General features: G+C 30.5%; 2 protein-coding genes across 2 annotated transcripts; one reads left to right on the top strand and one right to left on the bottom strand.

Annotated features, from left to right (window-relative positions):
- Positions 1-462: 462 nt before the first annotated feature.
- LOC132266955 (uncharacterized) lies at positions 463-3,201 on the bottom strand. The gene is made up of 2 exons (XM_059767988.1): positions 1,213-3,201; positions 463-966 (listed from the first exon to the last, which is right to left on the bottom strand). Exons 1-2 carry the CDS (start codon positions 3,005-3,007, stop codon positions 854-856), a joined length of 1,908 nt encoding a protein of 635 aa, XP_059623971.1. The 5' UTR covers positions 3,008-3,201; the 3' UTR covers positions 463-853.
- An 8,385-nt stretch (positions 3,202-11,586) lies between these two features.
- On the top strand, positions 11,587-13,215 carry LOC132266954 (lysine-rich arabinogalactan protein 18). The gene is made up of 2 exons (XM_059767987.1): positions 11,587-12,303; positions 12,843-13,215. Exons 1-2 carry the CDS (start codon positions 11,659-11,661, stop codon positions 12,924-12,926), a joined length of 729 nt encoding a protein of 242 aa, XP_059623970.1. The 5' UTR covers positions 11,587-11,658; the 3' UTR covers positions 12,927-13,215.
- Positions 13,216-19,975: the final 6,760 nt, after the last annotated feature.

The following is a 19,975-nucleotide window of genomic DNA, read 5'->3' as shown; positions in this document are numbered from 1 at the left end:
TTATTTCAGTGGAATCTATTAATATGTGTCAATATTTAATCAGTCGGAGCTCCCATTAAAGTATTTTTTTAATCTAAGCTCACTGACCCTGAGATTCCTTCCTAATGTGGAGCCGCTAAGATTAGTTGTATATTTTCTCCAATTTTGGAGCTAAATCACCTACTCCAATTAATATAATCACTATATATATATATAATTTGTTTATCATAGCTGAATTCCAATAATAGTTCATTGTTGTGGACACGTATAAGATCATTATTAGTATGGTAGGTTTGATATGGAATCCAGCAAATCTAACTTTAGGATTAGGATAGATTTCTCTTAGTTTTCATTTTGGTTTTACAGTTGTTGGGGTGTCTTAATCTGAGATGCTCAAAGGTGGAATGAAATGCAATCCCTTAACTTTCACTAATTACTTTGACATGCAACAATTATAATACTTCTATTAAAGGTTTAGCATTCAAGACTTTGAACATAGACATTAAAAACATAATGAGCTTCATGATATTGAACCCATACGTACATCACATGGTCTATATTGGTCAAATCAAAATTTTGCCCCCACCCTCTTTTTAAAAGTATTGCTAGTTGGATTGAAGAGTTTGGCCGAAAGAGAGAACCGAGTCCCTTGTGAGCCTATGATGGTTTAACGGAGGCTCGGTTAAACCATCAAAGGCTCATGAGGGACTTGGGCTCGGTTATACCATCAAAGGTTTAACCAAGCCTCCGTTAAACCATGAAAGGCTCGTGAGGGACTTGGTTCTCTTTTTTGGCCAAACTCATTGGTATCAAAATCATTTTCCTTTTTCAATGCTCAGCAGTTCGTAGTTCCTCTTCCCCTCATTGGAGTGTCTCAGCGAGCAAAAATACCAACACATTTACATTTCCTTCTCTGTGCTCGGCTTTCTTGCTTTTTCCACCTCTGTCCCTTCTTCACCAAGGATTCCTCTACCATGTTGGACATACCTTGAAAAGAGAGAATTGTCAGGCTCAGTGTGAGTGTGACCACCAAGCACACATGATAAATGCGAACAGTCACCACAATTCATGGTCTTGGACTACCATTTTGGCTGCATATTTAGCAACATTGTGTACAAACAGATATATCACAAACACATTATAGATATGTGTAATGTGTTGTGTCTATTAATAACTTGGCCAACCCCATTCATATGAGATAAAGGCAAAGATGATGATATATTTGGAACTTACCTAGAAAATCCTTCTTTTCCATCGTCTTTCTTGTACTTATATCGTTGACTTGATCCTTGCCCTTTGATTGTTGTATGACTTCGTGATTGCCATATGTCTTTGATTTGGCAGCAGCAAAAATCCAAGTGGCATTCATCTGCTTGTTAATCATGTGTGCAGCATGATATGGGATCGTTGTATTCCTTCTATCAGCCTCCAATTTGATGCGCCCATTGATAAACTTGAAGCAGTCCATCAAGCTTTCTTTAGCCAACCCTTTCATGTCATAAGCCTGTGATCTTCGCCACAGGCTCTTATTGTGAGGACTCGCTTCACCAGATAGACACAGAGCTCGGGTTGTGTCACTAATGGCCAATTCTGGTTCTTTAAGAAGCAAATAACATTGAGCTCTATTACTGTAAAGAACTGTCCTTTCTCTTTTCATCTTTAGCAGACACAAGTCCAAGGCTTTTGTGTACCTGACAACAGCTTGTTTGATGTCACCTGACCAGAACCTTTGGTTTCCTTCTCGTTTCAACATCCCCGCCAAAGTCTTTCTCTCTCCAACTTCTTGTTCTGACATCAATGTCTCTCTCTTTCTTCGCTCCACCTTCAACTCCCATATCTCTTCCAGTGCTCTCCGAGCTCTCTTGCTTTTCATATGGAGTTTTCCGTATTTGATTTTACTATAATCCTGTAATATGGTTTGTGTGATTCTGTCTCCAACTTTTACCATTCCTCGGCTAACACTTTTGAGCTCAACCAAATCAGCAAGAAACAGGATTACAATATCCAACACTATGTGTCTAGTATCATTGTCTTTAAGAATCAAAAGAAGACACTCAATTGCCTTGTACTGCCAATCATCTGAGGACCTAGAGAGATTGCATAAACTCTCTAGGACTTGTTTTGAATCCGCGATGCTTTTTCTTCCCTTCTTGGTGTTGCAAAGAGTTCTAATCAGCCCAATTCCAACCGGGGAGGCACGATTTGCTAGTCCGCCCCACATGCCACACAAGTCCTTCAAGAAACCTTGTTTGCAGATCTGATTGATGGATGATCTCTCTTTACATGCAAAGCAGTTTAGGAGAAAGAGAGACCAGTACTGAAGTTGACTAGCCCATTCCTCAGCTTTTCTGTTCTCTATTTCTAACTCTCTAACCCCTCTTGTAAGCAGATCACAGTGGTACTTCAATCTTTCAGTATCTTTCACGCCAACAAAGTTACGGTAAACCACGTCGAGGCATGTTGATGCTATCTCCATAGCCAAGCTTATTATCTCTGTTTCATGAGCTGCAACGGCTTCAAATGTGCTTTGATGGCTGGCTAGGTGGCCGAGGGCTCTAACGGCGACTCTTTGCTCCACCCAACTGATTTTTCCTCGCAAAAGCTCCAATAATGGCAGTATCACACCTGATTTAACTGCCATCTCCGCGAATTGAGCCTTGTTCATGGTGTAGGAGCCAATAATATGTGCAGCGTAGTAAGGGACGTATATGTTTTGGTCTCTTGAAAGCCAGTCATCATCATTGATGCCTCTGTCTATAAATTTAGCCATGCATTCAAAGATGCCAAGGCAGGGAAATTCCGGATCATCAGGCTGAGTCATGGCGGTGTTCCAGAGGCTGCTTAACACGAGTACGTTCTCTTGGTCATCTCCGTGAGGCAATTCTTCGAAGTAATTGGCCATATAGGTTCTTCTGAGAGATGAGGATGGTTCGTTCACGGTGCAGAAGAAGCAACAAGTCTTGCTGCATCTGAGCTCTGGCTTTTTAGCCTTGTGGTTGGTTGTCTTGTTTGGGTGCTGTGACTCCATGGAAGGGTAAGATGGGGGAGAAGTTACAAATATATGCTCGTAAAGATTTATAAGAGAGCTAGTGAGCAAAATGAACTTGCATATGGATAAGTAGGAGGGAATGGAAAGGATAGTATCAGTTAAGGGGGAAAAGGATTGGAGAAATGAAATTGCATAAGAGAGCTAGTAAGCAAAATGGGCTTACCTATGTATAAGTAGGGAGGGAATGGAAAGCACAGTATTAGTTGGGGGGGGGGGGGGGGGGGGGGAGAGAGAATGACTGAATAAAATAGCATTAATTGTCATAGAGCACTAAGAAAAAATAATGAAAGCAATAATCCTTTCATCTGGAAATGGTTGAAGAAAAAGACAGGAACTGATTTTTTTTTTTTTTTTTTTTACACAGGACAAAGATATAGCATATGCATTCACTAGAGAAAAAAAAAAAAAGAGAGAGGGTCAAAATGGATAATTCCCAACTCTCTTGTCATATCCTTGTGTTTCCTTCTAGTTGTAATGGGATAAGCCAAAACACAATTTAAGGGATTAATATGCCCTCTTCCCTCCTATTTCCTTCTTTTTCAAACTCATTTTTGGACCAAACACTGTTTTTCCCCTCCTCCTCTCTTTTCCTTTCCTTTCCTTTCAATTCAATCTAAATGCACTCACTGACTGTCATTTTCAAGATAGTCCACTGAGGCCATATCATCTTTTAGGAATCAAATAGGGCCAATTGTGTATTAGAACCTATTTACATCATCTCCTTGAACCTCAGTACAGTTCTTAGGTGTGGCTCCATCATTTTGCTAAGGTAGACTTAATATTCTTTGAGTAATCATGCATGATGCAATTGATCACATGGCTAACACTTAAGCACCAATAAGATTTAAAACACTATTTTTTGCCGTTACTTCGAAGAAAAATGTGACATTGCAGAAAAAATGAGACAGTCATGATGTTCACCATTTTACCCTAAAAAAACCTAGGCATTGGTCCCCTCCTCCAGAACAAACCAATCAATGGCCTCACATTGAAAATGGTTGTATAACTTGTAAGCCATTCAAATTTCCCACTCAAAAAAAGCGAATAATAGAATATGTGGGCAAGTACAAGTGTGGTGGTCTCAAGAAAATGCGGCTTCTGTATAGAATATGGAACCACTTAAGAAAAAAAGCAGTTCTTCAGTTATGCTTAGTTTAATAATGTGATTTGCAGTGTTTTTAATCATGATTATGTCCAAGATCGCGCGGTAATTTAGTTCATGTCTTGACATCTGGATGTGTTTGTGTTGTTGTTCGGCGTGATTGGCATTCATTTCTAGGCAGATGAACATGTAAACTGTCCACTAGGTTAAAAGTGTGAATTTTTCTAACTTGTTGAACTAGTTGCAGAACACAGGTGAGTGATGAACAAGGGGACTTTTGAACAGAACTACCATTTTAATATAATCTCTGCGAAGCCTAAATCTAGAAAGCACACAAAGCCAATAGCACTCTTGCTGAGCTTGAAGTTTTTTTTTTTAATCCTAAAGTGGCATGTAGGGAAGGATTTCTCTGATATATATATATATATATATATATATATATATATATATATATCTTGGCAAACTAGAGCGAAAGGGGACTCGAACACGAGCACACTCACTCGGAGAGTTGGGCGCTCTACTAATTAGGTTACTGGGTAATGCCCGAGAAGGATTTATCTCCAACCTAAACTATCTTTGCGGAGTTGCAAGGCTTCAAGTTGCTTTGACATATGGAACAAACCATCTTGTGAGGGCTCTAATGCAGATCAGTTTTGTGAGTTGTTGATGCTTTTGAATCTGCAACTATATATAAGTTGGTTTCCGCATGATTTTATAGTACAAACTTTCTTACATCAAAACCTTAAAAAGCATAGTTTCGCTTTGGAAAATTCTAAATTTGACTTGCACGCTACAATCGATTAAGAGATATGAGTGTTGGTTGTTGTAGTGGGTCGGTTGTCAACAAGTATAGCACGATTTTTTGGCTTCTGTTTGAGCACATCCTCCATCTCTCTTTAATTAATGTTAATTATTAACTTGCATAGATTAATTCTTGTAATTATTAACAGCTTAGTGATACAAAATTCCTATTTCTTAAAGTCGATCAATAATTCGAGCTTTAAATTTTCGGGAAAAAAAAATAATTCGAGCTTTAGTTAAAAGTATGAGTGTGTGAGTATCGATTAACAGAAGAAAAAAAAAATAAAAAATAAAAAAAAATTAATTTGTTGCGGTCACCATATACATATTTGTCATATCCAGCTATACTTTTTTAACATGTTAAAAGTACTCCTGACTCGATCACTTTGATAAGACTCTCACATTAAGAGATGACATTGACGTCGACTTTATACGACTATATTTATAGTCATTTTACTTTCATGTTTGTTGTATCCATATTTTTTATATTTTTGGATTTGAGCGGCATTATTCCTTAAATACTCATGTCAAACTAAGCGAAAAATGACATAATAGCCATGTCAAATTACCGAAAAATGATAATAAGCCCCAAACACTTCAATCCAACCCTTGTGACGAAACATCAATGGGTAAAGTCAAATAAGAATTTTTGTCAATTTTAAAAAAAAATAAAAATACCTTTTTATAAATATAAAATAATTATTAGTTATTACATCAAATCAGTTGTATAATCGAATAAAAATAAATTGTTAAGTATACATTGAATCATACTATATAAAAAATAAAAAACTTAATTTTTTCTCCAAATTGAAGAAAAAGTGGGCCAAGACATAAGGTGGGATGGGACCCATTGCACCTTGATTCTATCGGCTCGTTCATTAATGACAAGAACTAAAATTTGAAACAAATAATGTAGCTGGTGAGTATCATAATGAATGTAGGAAGATAAGACTAGTAAAAATTGATGCATGAAAGGTACAAGATTTCAAATTACTGTGCAAGAAATTAATGTAGGAAAGTACTTCTTCTCGTGTTATCTTTTTCTTGGCCAAGTTCTTGAGTTTATCCAACTTATAGATGATGAAAACATGAGCAAGAAATAAATTATGTATTCTGTGTGGCCGGTACATTGGGCACATTAGAATCATCTGTACATAACAAGTGCGGGCACAGACAGCTTTGATACCAAACACACCGATTATATTCTTCATTGCTATCAAGATAAAATATCAGAGAACAATAATAAGAAAACAAATAAATACAACCAATCCCTGCAAAAGATTATTTAAATAATAATAATAAAAAATAAATAAAAGGGAAAAAAATAGTGAAGCATAGAGGACATGGGTTGTGGGGCTAGGCAGGCCCATATAAGGTGGATGTCTTGGGCCTGCAAATTTTGGTCCATTTGATTTCGCATCATTTTGAACATAGAAATATCATTTAGTGGGCTGGTAAAGGTTTCTCCTTTTGTACAAACAAAATTGGACTTTCGTGGTCCGATTCAGATTTTGGACTATCCAAGTCCTTTTCAATTTTTATTTTATTTTATTTATTTTTTTTCAGCGCCAGTGACAAATAACTCCCACAGTGTATTTTGAGAGACTCGATCCCTCCACCTTTCGTAATGAAAGAAGAGACTCGATTTCAAGGTGCTTCAATATAAACTTAATTTGTGGTCATTGTTAATGGCAAATGGTAAAAGTTCAATGTGATAAATGTGAGAATGTAAGTTCGAGTCTCACAACATTCATTCAGCATTCAATCTTATCTTGCAACAATGTTTAAAATATATAGAAAAGAGTTATTTCAGTGCACGAAACTCTCAAAAATATAAACTTATGGATTGACGTTCTGAGACTCAAATCTATGTCAGTCATCATTCATTCAAGAACCAAATATGGATTTAGGGTTTCGCAATTGTAACGGTTAATGAAAGCCTCGAGGGTCATATATATAAATAAATAACTATATATATATATATATATATATATATATATATATATATATATATATATATTAGCCTTTTCAGCACCTTCCCTTCCCTCCTTATATTATTACACACACCACATATAATTTTTGGGACCATATATAATTTGTCCACAATTATTTATATCATCTCAACCAACTACAACTCTACTCCACACATAATCAAAGCAATTTTGTTTAAATTTTTATTTCCATATTGAGTTATGATTAATTAAAATCATATAATAATTTTTATTTTTTTTAATAACGTAGTCAGCAAAAGCCCTTAAAATTTAATTATCTATGTTCATTATATAAGATACAAATTAATTTACTTTACATTATCATATAATAATATAAAATTTATTATATTAGATGAAGGTAGTGAAATTATTTGTTGAAAAGCTGGAGTACAAAACAACTCTAAAATTGTGATTTAGAGATGATTGTATGTTAGTAATTACTGCAGTTTTTGTTATATATTTATTTATAAATAAAATTATAAATGAATATTATTATTAATAAAAGAAGGTGGGCTTTCTTTGAATAAATTGAATGTAGAGTATTAAATATATTTGAACCTAAACTTTCACAGTAAAACATCTACCAAATTCTGACCCTCCACCCATTGAGAACAATGTGCAATAGGAGAGAGAACAATTTTGTTACTAGTGAAGTTTAAGAACTAAAGATAGGCAAAGAGAGTGAGTTCATAATTATTTATCTAGTGCTTAATTGTTATATAACAATTAAGCACTAGATAAATAATTATGAACTCACTCTCTTTGAGTGAGTTCATATTTATTTTTATCTTTTTTCTTCTTATTTTCAGAAGGGTTTTATTCTAAGGCACTTCACATGACAATAGGTAGCTTCTTTTTAGTCATTGTCATAGGTAGGTTCCTTCTTAGTCTTTTTTTAGTTCTCTTTAGGTTCAAGTGATTTTGTTAGACTTGTGTCGAGTGCTTTCTTTTTTTATTTATTTATAATAAAACTTATCATTATTTTTATTTTATTTTGTTAACAATGAACTCACAGAACCATTTATTTCTTAATCATTTCTAGTCATTCACTTTGAGAAATAAATGAGATATCGCTGTACCACTATTGAATAATCATGTTTACTTTCTATTTGCAAATTATATACATTAATGCTCCTCAAAATTAGTTTAATGAGTCGAAGCATACAATCGGAGGAACGGGGACATCAGAAAAAATTGGAAAAATACAGAAAAGATTACTGTGGACCATTACAAGAGATATTTGTATAGAAATCAGTTCAAGGTATGCAATACTATTAGGAAAATGATAAGTGAGCCGAGTCAAACAACCGAATAAAAAGTCGAATTTAACGTGGCTGAGCCACGTCAGATTATTTTCTAAAAACATAACTCCTACCTCTTCCCTTCTCTCTCCTCTCTTAATTCTCAATTTTTCTTCTTTCTTCTGTATTCAATATTATCTTTGATTTTGGTTTTGTCTCTCCTTTTGATTTCGTAAAATTGAAGATAAAATATAAAAAAAAAAATTAAATTTCTTCATGTTTTGCAAATATAGAAGCACAAAACCAAAATAGAACAAAAAAGAAAAAGAAAATAAAAGCTACAATTTCTCTCATTCAGATTTTGTATTCATAAAAATCAAACAGAAATTTTGAGAAGATTCAACCGTTTCTCTTCCCTTTTTTTTTTTTTTTTTTTTTTTGTGTAAGAGATTAATGTATTTTGTAATGGCAACTCTTGTGTGAATATTTACTTACCACAAAAAAAAAAAAAAAAAAAAAAATCTTGTGCATATTTTTCATCCGGGATTGGAAAGATTTATTTTTGGAAGATTTATGAATAGAAAAAAGTAGGTGATCTTAAAAAAAAAAGCGAGGATAAAGAATTTTGGATCTTGTCTCTAGAATGCTTTGGATATGTGTATATCAAGAGAGGGAATGTATAAGAAGAATTGGTGAAGAACCAGACACAGAGAGGAGAGAGGAAATAAGAGGAAGAGAGAGAAAAAGGAAAAATTGGGAGAGAAAAAATCGATAATAAAGAGTTAGGTAAAGAAATTATTTGACGTGACCAATGGTGATTATTTCGGTAGAAATATTCGGGTTCTCTGTCACTGCTCGTACTATTAACATGATAGTCTAGTAGGGGATGATGACACTATTTTCTTTTGGAAAGTAAAAGCATTGAAACAAGTTTTAGCCAGAGAATGAACTTTTTCCTTTTATACCTATATTGTTAGTCAAGCCACAAATGACTTAGATCCTTAGGTGTTGTTTGGCAACCATAATTGGCCTTTACGTTTTTGCTTTGACTCGAAATAGAAGTAATTTTTTTTTTTAATTTTATTTTAGAGTGTATATAATACTATTTCGAGACATATTTGTGATAACGTAAATTTGTTATAAGATTTTTGTAAACAAAAATATAAAAATATGACTAATGGGCCAGTGGCTTAGCAGTATCGATCATGTCCTTACCTTTCTTTGGGTAAGGGGTTCAAATCTCAGTGAAAGCATGTATATATGGGTACCAACTAAGGAAATAAATAAATATATATATATATATATATATATATATATATATATAAGTGTACGTTATAAATGTGAAATATTAAATGGCTAGTTAAAAAGATCATTTTAGAGATTTTTTTTTTTTTTGGAACAGTGCTTTTGCTACATCAGCACTAATTTGGTACTTTCTATTTTGGCCTCTATTTCAAAAGTGCTTTAATACTATTCAAATTACAGAACCAACACGTTTCTTTGTGCTTTTACTTCGCTACTATTATTCGAATAAAAAAAACGTAGAAAAAAATGGTAATAATAAAAAAAAATAAGTGATTTGCCAAACAGACTCAAGTACTAATTTAGATGGATTGGACTAAATTTTTCACAGTTTGGCAATGAAACTTCTAAAAAGTTAGATGAAATTTTCAAACAATTTAAAAAAAAAAAAAAAGAAAAAAAAGAAAGGAAAAGAATCAGTCACACTAACAAAAAAAAAAGGTTTAATGAAGGACTTGGTACATTATTAATGAAGAAGCAAACATTAATTTATGTGGAGATGTAAATCAGAGTTTATTAATTCGATCAATTAAGAAAATCAATGAGACAAATCGGGGATATTGTTGTTGCACCTCTAATATTCCAATCACATGAAGAAAGCTAATTTAAAAGTTTGAGGTTCAGTTGGGTTGGTTTGTTGTTTAGTGATGTATACTTAAAAAAATGATTGAATCCATAAGATTTAAAGAGTAAATCACACCGACATCATTTCAAAGTGAAGTGAAATTACATGCGCCAAAATTTACAATGGCTTCAAGGGCAATTTTTTTGAATTTTGACTTATCCTCTATATGAATTTTGTTACAAAGGAATGCAAAATTGTAAAAATGATTATGGAACGGGTTTAACTAGGTCAATTCTTCCATTTCATTCCCGTCCCAACCCGAGACGAGTTTTTGGTAACAATACCATCCTCGTCCGAGGAAGGTATTCAAGACTTCATTCCCATCTCAAAAAAAGACAGATAGAGTCAAAAAGTTCTCACCTAAGTCATAATCTTCACCTAAATGTAGTCACGGAGGTTGATCGGTGTTGCAGGCTTACGACGAGCTGAGAAAGGGAGTGGCTACTACTCTTGTATTTTCTAGAAGAGGAACCTGTCAATTGAAGAGTGAAAATCAACCCTAAAGTGTAATATATTGTAAAGAAATAATACATTGAAATTAAGGGTGCATGCATAATTTATTTTTCTCATTAGGGTTCAATTACATATTTACCTCACCTCATTCACATTACAACTTCTAATACTATACTCATTTTTACCCCCTAGTAAGATTTTTGAGAACACAAAGGTATGGTATACTTCTCTCCATTAAAGGTTAGTGTAATTTAACAAAATAAATAAAATAAAAAATTATTAAACAATAAAATAAACTATTTATTTATTTATAATTTTAACCTGACATTGTTGGCAAGTAAAGAGTTATATTCATCAACAACCATCTCTCTTCATCTGCCATTGTGAGGCAATTAACAGAGTATTTTTCGGATAATATAATTCTAGAAATTAATTATGACATTTTATTATCCTCCTCAAACTCACCCGTGACTATTACCATCTTATCTTATAAATTTATAGTCAGTATAGGAAATACCATATGTTCTTAAAAATATAAAAAAAAAACACAAAATTAATTAAATATGGTAGGTTTGTACTGGGACCCACACTGGCGGTGCCCTGAGAGTCCAGCGAAAGCTGGCCAAACCTCCGGTAAACTTACTCCGCAATCATAGCCCCCAACAAGCCACTACGTGTCCAACTCGCATTGGCCCATCTTCTTCTCGGGCCCACATAAGGATTTCCAGCTGTACAAGAAGTGCCCTAATTCGAAAAAGCCAAATCAAAACGCCACAAAAATAATCACAAACAGGTCAGGTGACGTGGCGATCATTAACCACATTATAATAAAATAACTCGCGTCACATGCAATCCTGTCCCACTCTCCGAGCACAGACTGTTTCGATTGCCACTTTGCGCTGGTTCATTTTGTTCGCTACTGCATGGCCCACACAACTGTCGAACCTGCTTTACTCTCTCTCTAACGTCCGATCTAACCCTTTTTAATCAATCATGATGTAATACATTGATCTAACGCTCACTATTTATATACTTATCTTTGCTCCTTCTCCCTTCTATCACCATCTCCCAGATACACACGCTCTTTCTCTCTCTAGTTTCTCTCTCTAGAAACCATGGATAGGAAGATTGTGTCGGCGTTTGCATGTGTGTTTATTATAGTTGTTGGTGTCGGTGCGCAATCTCCGGCGGCGGCACCGAGCATTACGCCGCCTGCTACGGTGGTGACTCCCGCTGCAACACCGGTTACTGCGACGGCGCCGTCGACACCGAAATCGGCAGCTCCGGTGACCGCTCCGGTTTCGGCACCGCCGACTGCTGTTTCGACGCCGCCGACTGTGGTTTCGACTCCCCCGGCTACATCTCCGGTTTCGGCTCCGCCGACAGTGGTGGTTCCAGTGCCGGTTTCAGCTCCACCGGCTAAGGCACCTGTGAGCTCACCTCCGGCTCCAGTGCCGGTCAGCTCTCCGCCTGCTCCAGTACCAGTCAGCTCTCCTCCTGTTGTTGCTCCGGCGACTCCTCCAGCTGTGCTTCCGCCTGCGAAGGTTCCTGTGGCTGCGCCTCCTGCGGAGGTTCCTGTGGCTGCGCCGCCTGCCAAGGTTCCTGTATCTGCGCCTGCTCCAAGCAAGAAGAAGACTAAGAAGCACCATGTGCCTTCGCCAGCGCCGACACCCGAGTTGCTCGGACCACCTGCACCACCGACCGAAGCTCCCGGACCGAGTCTCGACTCAGTCTCTCCTGGTCCTTCACTAGCAGATGAGGTAAGTTTTGCTTGCACCCAGATCTAACATAATTCAAGTCTCATTGTGTACTTTCTTTTGAAAATTTATTTATTTTGGTATTTGAATTAGATTATTAATTAATTGTTTTCAAAATGTGAAAAAAATTCATGATTTTTTTTTTTTTAAATTTTAAAATTATAAATTATTGCAGCATTATTTCTATTAAAATGATATAAAAATGGTTGTATAATTAGTTTTCTCTAGTTCCACATTTTCTTAGTCATATACTCAATTTTAATGCTTCTGAGAGCAAGATATCATAAGACAATGTTATATTCGGTTGTATAAAATTAAAATTTTGATAAAGTAGCTTTAGTTATAAACACATTATTATCGATGCACAGGAAGTCTTTCTTAAATTAAAGTTAAATAATGGCAGTCTATTTATTAAAATTAAAAAAGTGGAAATTGAATATTATATCCTTCATTTAAATCTAAAATTAAAAAAAGTGGAAATTGAATATTATATCCTTCACACAATAATTGAATTCTGAAATTAAATTGGAACCAAATTGCAGAGTGGAGCAGAGAAATTGAAGAGCATGCAGGTGGTGGTCGGAAGCTTGGTATTGGGATGTGCTGTCTTGGGTTGGCTCTTCTAGAGAGAGAAAGTGTTTTATTATTATTAATTTTTTTTTTTTTTTTGGTTATTTAAATCTTTGTCCCCACGGGCCATGTTTCACTTTCATTATCGCGGGATCGAATTTAATGCTATTATTTGTTGTTTATTTGTATTATTATTAATTATTATTTGACTGGCTTGATATGGGGATTTACCAAATTGGGGCTGGGCTTTGTATTCTTTGGTGTTGTTTGAGTTGAAATTTGTTTGTTAGCATTGTGTAGACAAATTTCTTCCCTTTGGAATATATATGAGACCACTTTATTCTATTTTTTACTTTTTACATTTGGGACATGTCGCTTTCTCTTGGATTTTATGAACTCGATATACTTTAGAATGAAGAACAAGTAATCTAAGAACAATGTTTCTTTGTTTTAGTTGGATTCCAGACATTATTATATAATCTCGATCAATTACAATTTGACTCGTAAATATTTAACATATTTATTGATATGTCAAATTGTGATCGACTAGATCATGCAATTTCGGACAATGACTCATATAATCCCGAATCATAGTTCTAGGACTTACGAGTGCATTTGTGTTCGGGAGGATTATATATGCATCCAAAGGTGCTAGTTTAAACTCAAGATGAATTTGGAACACTAAGGTCATTATGGCCAAAAAAAAAACTTTGTCTATGAGGCTAGGTGTAAAGATTTCTATTCATTTGATGCAGTGAACTGCCTATCTTTGAACTTACTTATTATACGAAATGGATGGAAGCTTTATAGACTTGACAAATAAATTTGAGAATTCTATCTAAATATCATTATTTTCTATCCAAGGTGGGATGATAGATGATGGTTAAACAAATGATTGTGCTGTCTTAGATATTATTTGTTTTACATATTTACAGTTATTAAAACACATTAAAATAGTTAGACTGCATTCCAACCATCTCTCTCCTGGCAAAATAGGACATCCGGTAATCACGGACACAATCTCTTTGAATTACCATTTGCTTTCACTATGTCAAACCACGTGGTTATGATTAAAATATTAACAGAGAATTGAATATTTAGAATTTTGAAATAATGTTTACTACAATGTCAATGTGCGTGTCTATTACTTACCCAAAACTTTTTGGAAAAAACTTTTCTTACATGGCATAAGCAAGACTCTACTTCTAATGCGGATATGGATCAATAACAACATGACATGTGTCGAAAAAAATTAAACTTGAATCATTTGATGTTTCACTGGTCATCCAAAAAGGAAGATGATTTTCTCTCACGCGTGTGTGAGATTTGGTAATGGATTCTTCCTCTCTTTAACTCATAATTCATTCTCTATTCCTACCAAATCCCTATTGATATCCACCATCTCTCTAATTCGGAAACCCTAATATTAATTCTCTCTTCTACCAACCGACCTCCACCACCTGTTTGCCACCTCTTCCATTCCCAAACCCTAATATTTTACATTCACCCTTTAGAGATGATTCAAGCCGCCATATTTGTTGCATGTCATCTCTGTTGCAATCCCATCTCCAGAATGACTCAAAAGACCGACCAATTAATAAATACGCATAACTCTAGTGGTATCTAAAATTTTGAAATTTATCATCACCTATTGCAATTTGAAGCGAAATTAAACTATATTGATAATTGGAGTTTTACAATTGTGTTTAATTTACCATGTTTGTATTAATTGTTTAGCTTCTTGTGTAATGGATTGTTTTGCAATAGAAAATCTCAAACGCATAAGAGAAAAAAAATAAAAATAAAAATAAAATTTCTTTTGAATGATCCGCAAAAAATCCAAACAAATTTTATTAATTATTTAAAAAAGTTTATGACACATGTCATATTTTTATTAGTAAATGTCAGCATCATAATTTCAATCCTAACTTATGGGACCTGAGACAAGCATTGTTCAAATATATATATATATGGGTGCCTATTATATGTGAAATTACTTTAGGAGACAACTAATCTATGAAAAAATGGAAGCTAAACATTTAAATTTGGTGAAAAACATTATTTTCCTAAGGCACGTGATAGTTGCACTTTACTTTTTATTTTTTTACTTTTTTTTTTTTTTTAGAAAAGATAAATTACTTTGAGACCCATGAGTCCCTAGTAGTGTTATATTTAAGAAAGGGCCCTAACCAAATATCAATTGTACAATTACAAAAATACCCTTACTTTTATTATACCAATTCAATGTCTTATTTAGTAGATGTAAGCAATAAAAAAGAAATGACCAAATTTTAAAGGCTCTACATTCCCTCTCTCTCCACCCCCACTCTACTAGGCCCCAAACTTCCTCCCCCCTTTTATTCTCTTTGTCTCAGATATGCGCTCAAATACATATCCTTCACAATCCATTTTCTAGGCTTATTGGATATGCAATCAATTCAAACCCCACATGGTACCAAAGAATCATAAAAAGCAATCAAAACAAAACTTAATTCCAATCATCTTTTCAACTCTTGTTCAACCAAATCAATTGATATATTGGGGATGAGAATGAATTTAGTTTCATATATTTCGCATGACGTGCGTCTGGGGAGACACGATTGTTAGGGTTTTTGTTGCCGAGGAATCTCAATCACATACATTTCTTCAAATCTCAAATGTAAAGTGAGTATTAATTCTTCGGCCAATTCTAATTGGGAATTAATTTTCACGAGTTAAAAACAAACTCATCAAAACTGCACCAAAAATTGTGTCTGCCCCGCCATTTGGGTTTATGTGGTCCAAACAGTCCATATAAACTTTGACAAAGCATTCAATATATATTTATACTATTATTAAATATGCAAAGTGTTTCAGTATTTATTTATTTATAAAAAAATATTTATTAATTGATATAAAAATAGTTTTTGTAAAAATAGTTTCTATAAAACTTTAAAAATTACCTAATAAAATAAATCACATTTTATATAAAACTCTTATTTTTAGTTATTTTTTATGGATAATTATAGTTTCTATAAAATTCTAAAAATTACCTAATAAAATCAATCACATTCTATATAAAATTCTTATTTTTAGTTATTTTTTTATGGATAATTTTCACAATATAACCAGCTGAGCCCAATTCTGATTATGTTATTATCAGAAAAAGACACATGTCATCATTCTATTCATCCAAGAAGCCTATAAATAGAGTCATGGAGGAAGGAGGAAGGGGTACAGAAATTGAGAATTCTAGAAATTCAGAATTCCAAAGTTTTGCCAAAGAGTTTCAGTATTTATTTATTTATAAAAAAAATATTTATTAATTGATATAAAAAGAGTTGAATTCCTACCTAATAAAATTTAAATTAACCTATTTATCTATTTATTATTATCCATTTTTAATAAAACAAAATCTAATTAGATAACATTTATTAATATAAAAAATATTTATTAATTGATATATAAAATAAAATAATTTTTATAAAACTCTACCACAAATTAGCTTTTATTATGAGTAACTTAATAAAATTAAATTTAATTAGACAAGTATATATTTAAAGAAAATAAAATAATTTCAATAAAACTCTATTACAAATTACCTATTTTAGTATCAATAAAACTCTATCAACAAAGATATATTTAAAGAGTTTCTATAAAACTCTAACACAAATTACCAATTTATCAATTTATTATGAGTTTTTTAATAAAAGTAAACCTAATTAGACATGTATTATTAATATAAAAAATTATTTATTAATGGATACAAAAAGAGGTTTTTAAAGAGTTTTTAAAACACAAATTACCTATTTATCTATTTATTTTGAGTTTTTTTAATAAAAGTAAATCTAATTAGACAAGAATTATTAAAATAAAAAATATTTACTAATTGATATAAAAAGAGTTTTTAAAAGAGTTTATATTAAACTGTAACAGAAATTACTTATTTATTTATTTATTACAAGTTTTTTAATAAAAGAAAATGTAATTTACCTAATAAAACCAATCACATTCTATATAAAACTCTTATTTTTAGTTATTTTTTATGGATAATTATAGTTTTTATAAAAATCTAAAAATTACCTAATAAAATCAATCATATTCTATATAAAACTCTTATTTTTAGCTTTTTTTTTTCATAAATAATTATCACAATATAATCGGCCCAGCCCAGTTATGATTATGTCATTACTAGAAAATGATACATGTCATCATCCTATTCATACTAAAAGAAGTCTATACATAAAGGCATGGAGGAAGGAGGAAGATGTACAGAAATTGAGAATTCTAGAAATTTAGAATTTTAGAGTAAAATACAAAAGCTCTGCCAAAGAGTTTTAGTATTTATTTATTTATATAAAAAATATTTATTAATTGATGATATAAAAATAATTGAATTTCAGAGTAAAATACAGAAGCTCTGTCAAAGAGTTTGAGTATTTCAATATTTCTTTATTTATATAAAAAAATATTTATTAATTGATATAAAAAGAGTTTTTATCTATATTATTATTAGATGTGTAAAGAGTTTCAGTATTTATTTATTTATGTAAAAAAATATTTATTAAATTATATGATAAAACACTAAAATCTACATAATAAAATTTAAATTAACCCATTTATCTACTTGTTATTATCAATTTTTTAATAAAATAAATCTAATTAGACAAGAATTATTAATATAAAAATAATTATTAATTTATATAAAAAATAAATTAATTTTTATATGACTCTACTATGAGTTTCTTAATTAAATTAAATCTAATTAGACAAGTATATATTTAAATAAAATAAAATAATTACAAAAACAGTTTTTAAAAAACTCTAACACAAATTACCTATTTATCTATTTATTATGAGTTTTTTTAATGAAACTAAATGTAATTAGACAATAATTTTTAAAATAAAAAATATTTATTAATTGCTATAAAAAGAGTTTTTAAAAGAGTTTATATTAAACTCTAACACAAATTACCTATTTATTTATTATAAGTTTTTTAATAAAAGAAAATCTAAGTAGATAAGAATTATTAATATTAAAAATATTTTTAATTGATATAAAAAATAAAATAATTTTTCTAAAATTCTACCACAAATTACCTTTTATTATGAATTTTTTTTTTTAGTAAAAGCTAATCTAATTAGATAGGAATTATTAAAATATAAAAATATTTATTAATTCATATAAAAAGAGTTTAAAAATATTTTCTATAATACTCTAACACGTATTGCATATTACAATTTTTTAATAAAAGAAAATCTAATTTTTAGAGTAAAATACAGAAACTCTACCAAAGTGTTTCAGTATTTATTTAATTATATAAAAAAAATTTATTAATTAATATAAAAAAAAGTTTTTATCTATACTACTATTAAATGTGGAAAGAGTTTCAGTATTTAAGTATTTATTTATATAAAAATATATTTATTAATCGATATGAAAAGTATTTTTTTTATTTTTTTTTAAAAAAAAAAAACTCTATCAAACTCCAAAATCTATCTAATAAAATTTAAATTAACCTATTTATCTATTTTTTATTATGAATTTTTCAATAAAAGAAAATTGAATTAGACAAGAATTATTAATATAAAAAATACTTATTAATTGATATATTAAATAAAATAATTTTTCTAAAACTCTACCACAAATTAACTTTTATTATAAGTTTCTTAACAAAATTAAATTTAATTAGACAAGAATATATTTAAAGAAAATAAAATATTAAATGTGTAAAAAGTTTCAGTATTTATTTATTTATATAAAAAATATTTATTAATTGATATGAAATGTGTTTTTATAAAAAAAATAAATAAATAAAAGATTTTTTTTTTTTTATTTATAAAACTCTAAAATCTAACTAATAAAATTCAAATTAACCTTTTAATCTATTTATTATAATGAATTTTTTAATAAAAGTAAATCTAAAGTTTAAGTATTTATTTATTTATTTAAAAAATATTTTTTAAATGTAGAAATAGTTTCAGTATTTATTTATTTATACAAAAAAATATTTATTTAAATTATATGAAAAGAGTTTTTATAGGAAAAAAAAAATTTCTATAAAACTCTAAAAACTACCTAATAAAATTCAAATTAACCTATTTATTATTATGAATTTTTTAATAAAAGAAAACCTAATTTTCAGAGTAAAATACAGAAGTTCTGCCAAGGTGTTTAAGTATTTATTTATTTATACAAAAATATATTTATTAATTGATATAAAAAAAGTTTTTATCTATAGAATTATTACATGTGTAAAGAGTTTCAATACTTAACTATCTATTTATATAAAAAAATATTTATTAATTGATATGAAAAGAGTTTTTATAAAAATAAAAATAAAAAGTTTATCAAACTCTAAAATATATCTAATAAAATTTAAGTTAATCTATTTATATATTTATTATTATGAATTTTTTAATAAAAGAAAATCTAATTAGACTAGAATTATTAATATAAAAAATATTTATTAATTGATATGTAAAATAAAATAATTTTTCTAAACTCTACCTCAAATTAACTTTTATTATGAGTTTGTTAATAAAATTGAATCTAATTAAATAAGGATATATTTAGAGAAAATAAAATAATTTTTATAAAACTCTATCATAAATCACAAATTTTATTTTTAATAAACTCTATCACAGTAGACAAACATATAATATTTAAAGAGTTTCTATAAAATTTTAACTCAAATTTCCTATTTATATATTTATGAAGTGTTTTTTAATAAAAGGAAATCTAATTAGTCAAGTATTGTTAATTTAAATAATTATTTATTAATTGATTTAAAAAGAGTTTTTAAAAGAGTTTATCTATAACGCAAATTACCTATTTATCTATTTATTGTGAGTTTTTTTTTAATAAAAGAAAATCTAATTAGACAAGCATTATTAAGATAAAAAAATATTATTAATTGACATAAAAAGAAGCTTGAAAAGAGTTTCTATACAATTCTAACACGAATTACTTATTTATCTATTTATTATGAGTTTTTTAATAAAAGGATTTCTAATTAGACAATAATTATTAATATAAAAAAATATTTATTAATTGATATAAAAAAGTGTTTTTTAAAGAATTTCTATGTAACACAAATTACCTATTTATTTATTTATTATAAAT

Source organism: Cornus florida, unplaced genomic scaffold (assembly GCF_030987335.1).
Source record: "Cornus florida cultivar Cherokee Brave unplaced genomic scaffold, ASM3098733v1 CherokeeBrave_3.0.0_Hap2_Chr07, whole genome shotgun sequence".
Lineage (NCBI taxonomy): Eukaryota > Viridiplantae > Streptophyta > Magnoliopsida > Cornales > Cornaceae > Cornus > Cornus florida.
The sequence above is the reverse complement of the archived record's forward strand: the minus strand, read 5'-3'. Positions and strand labels throughout refer to the sequence as shown.

What these genes read in the sequence shown, in the direction of transcription:
- LOC132266955 (XM_059767988.1), bottom strand. Translation starts at nt 3,007, where the DNA reads ATGGAGTCACAGCACCCAAACAAGACAACCAACCACAAGGCTAAAAAG. An exon ending in GGAAAAGAAGGATTTTCTAG is followed by an intron (nt 967 to 1,212) that starts GTAAGTTCCAAA and finishes TCTCTTTTCAAG; the next exon opens with GTATGTCCAACATGGTAGAG.
- LOC132266954 (XM_059767987.1), top strand. Translation starts at nt 11,659, where the DNA reads ATGGATAGGAAGATTGTGTCGGCGTTTGCATGTGTGTTTATTATAGTT. An exon ending in GTCCTTCACTAGCAGATGAG is followed by an intron (nt 12,304 to 12,842) that starts GTAAGTTTTGCT and finishes ACCAAATTGCAG; the next exon opens with AGTGGAGCAGAGAAATTGAA.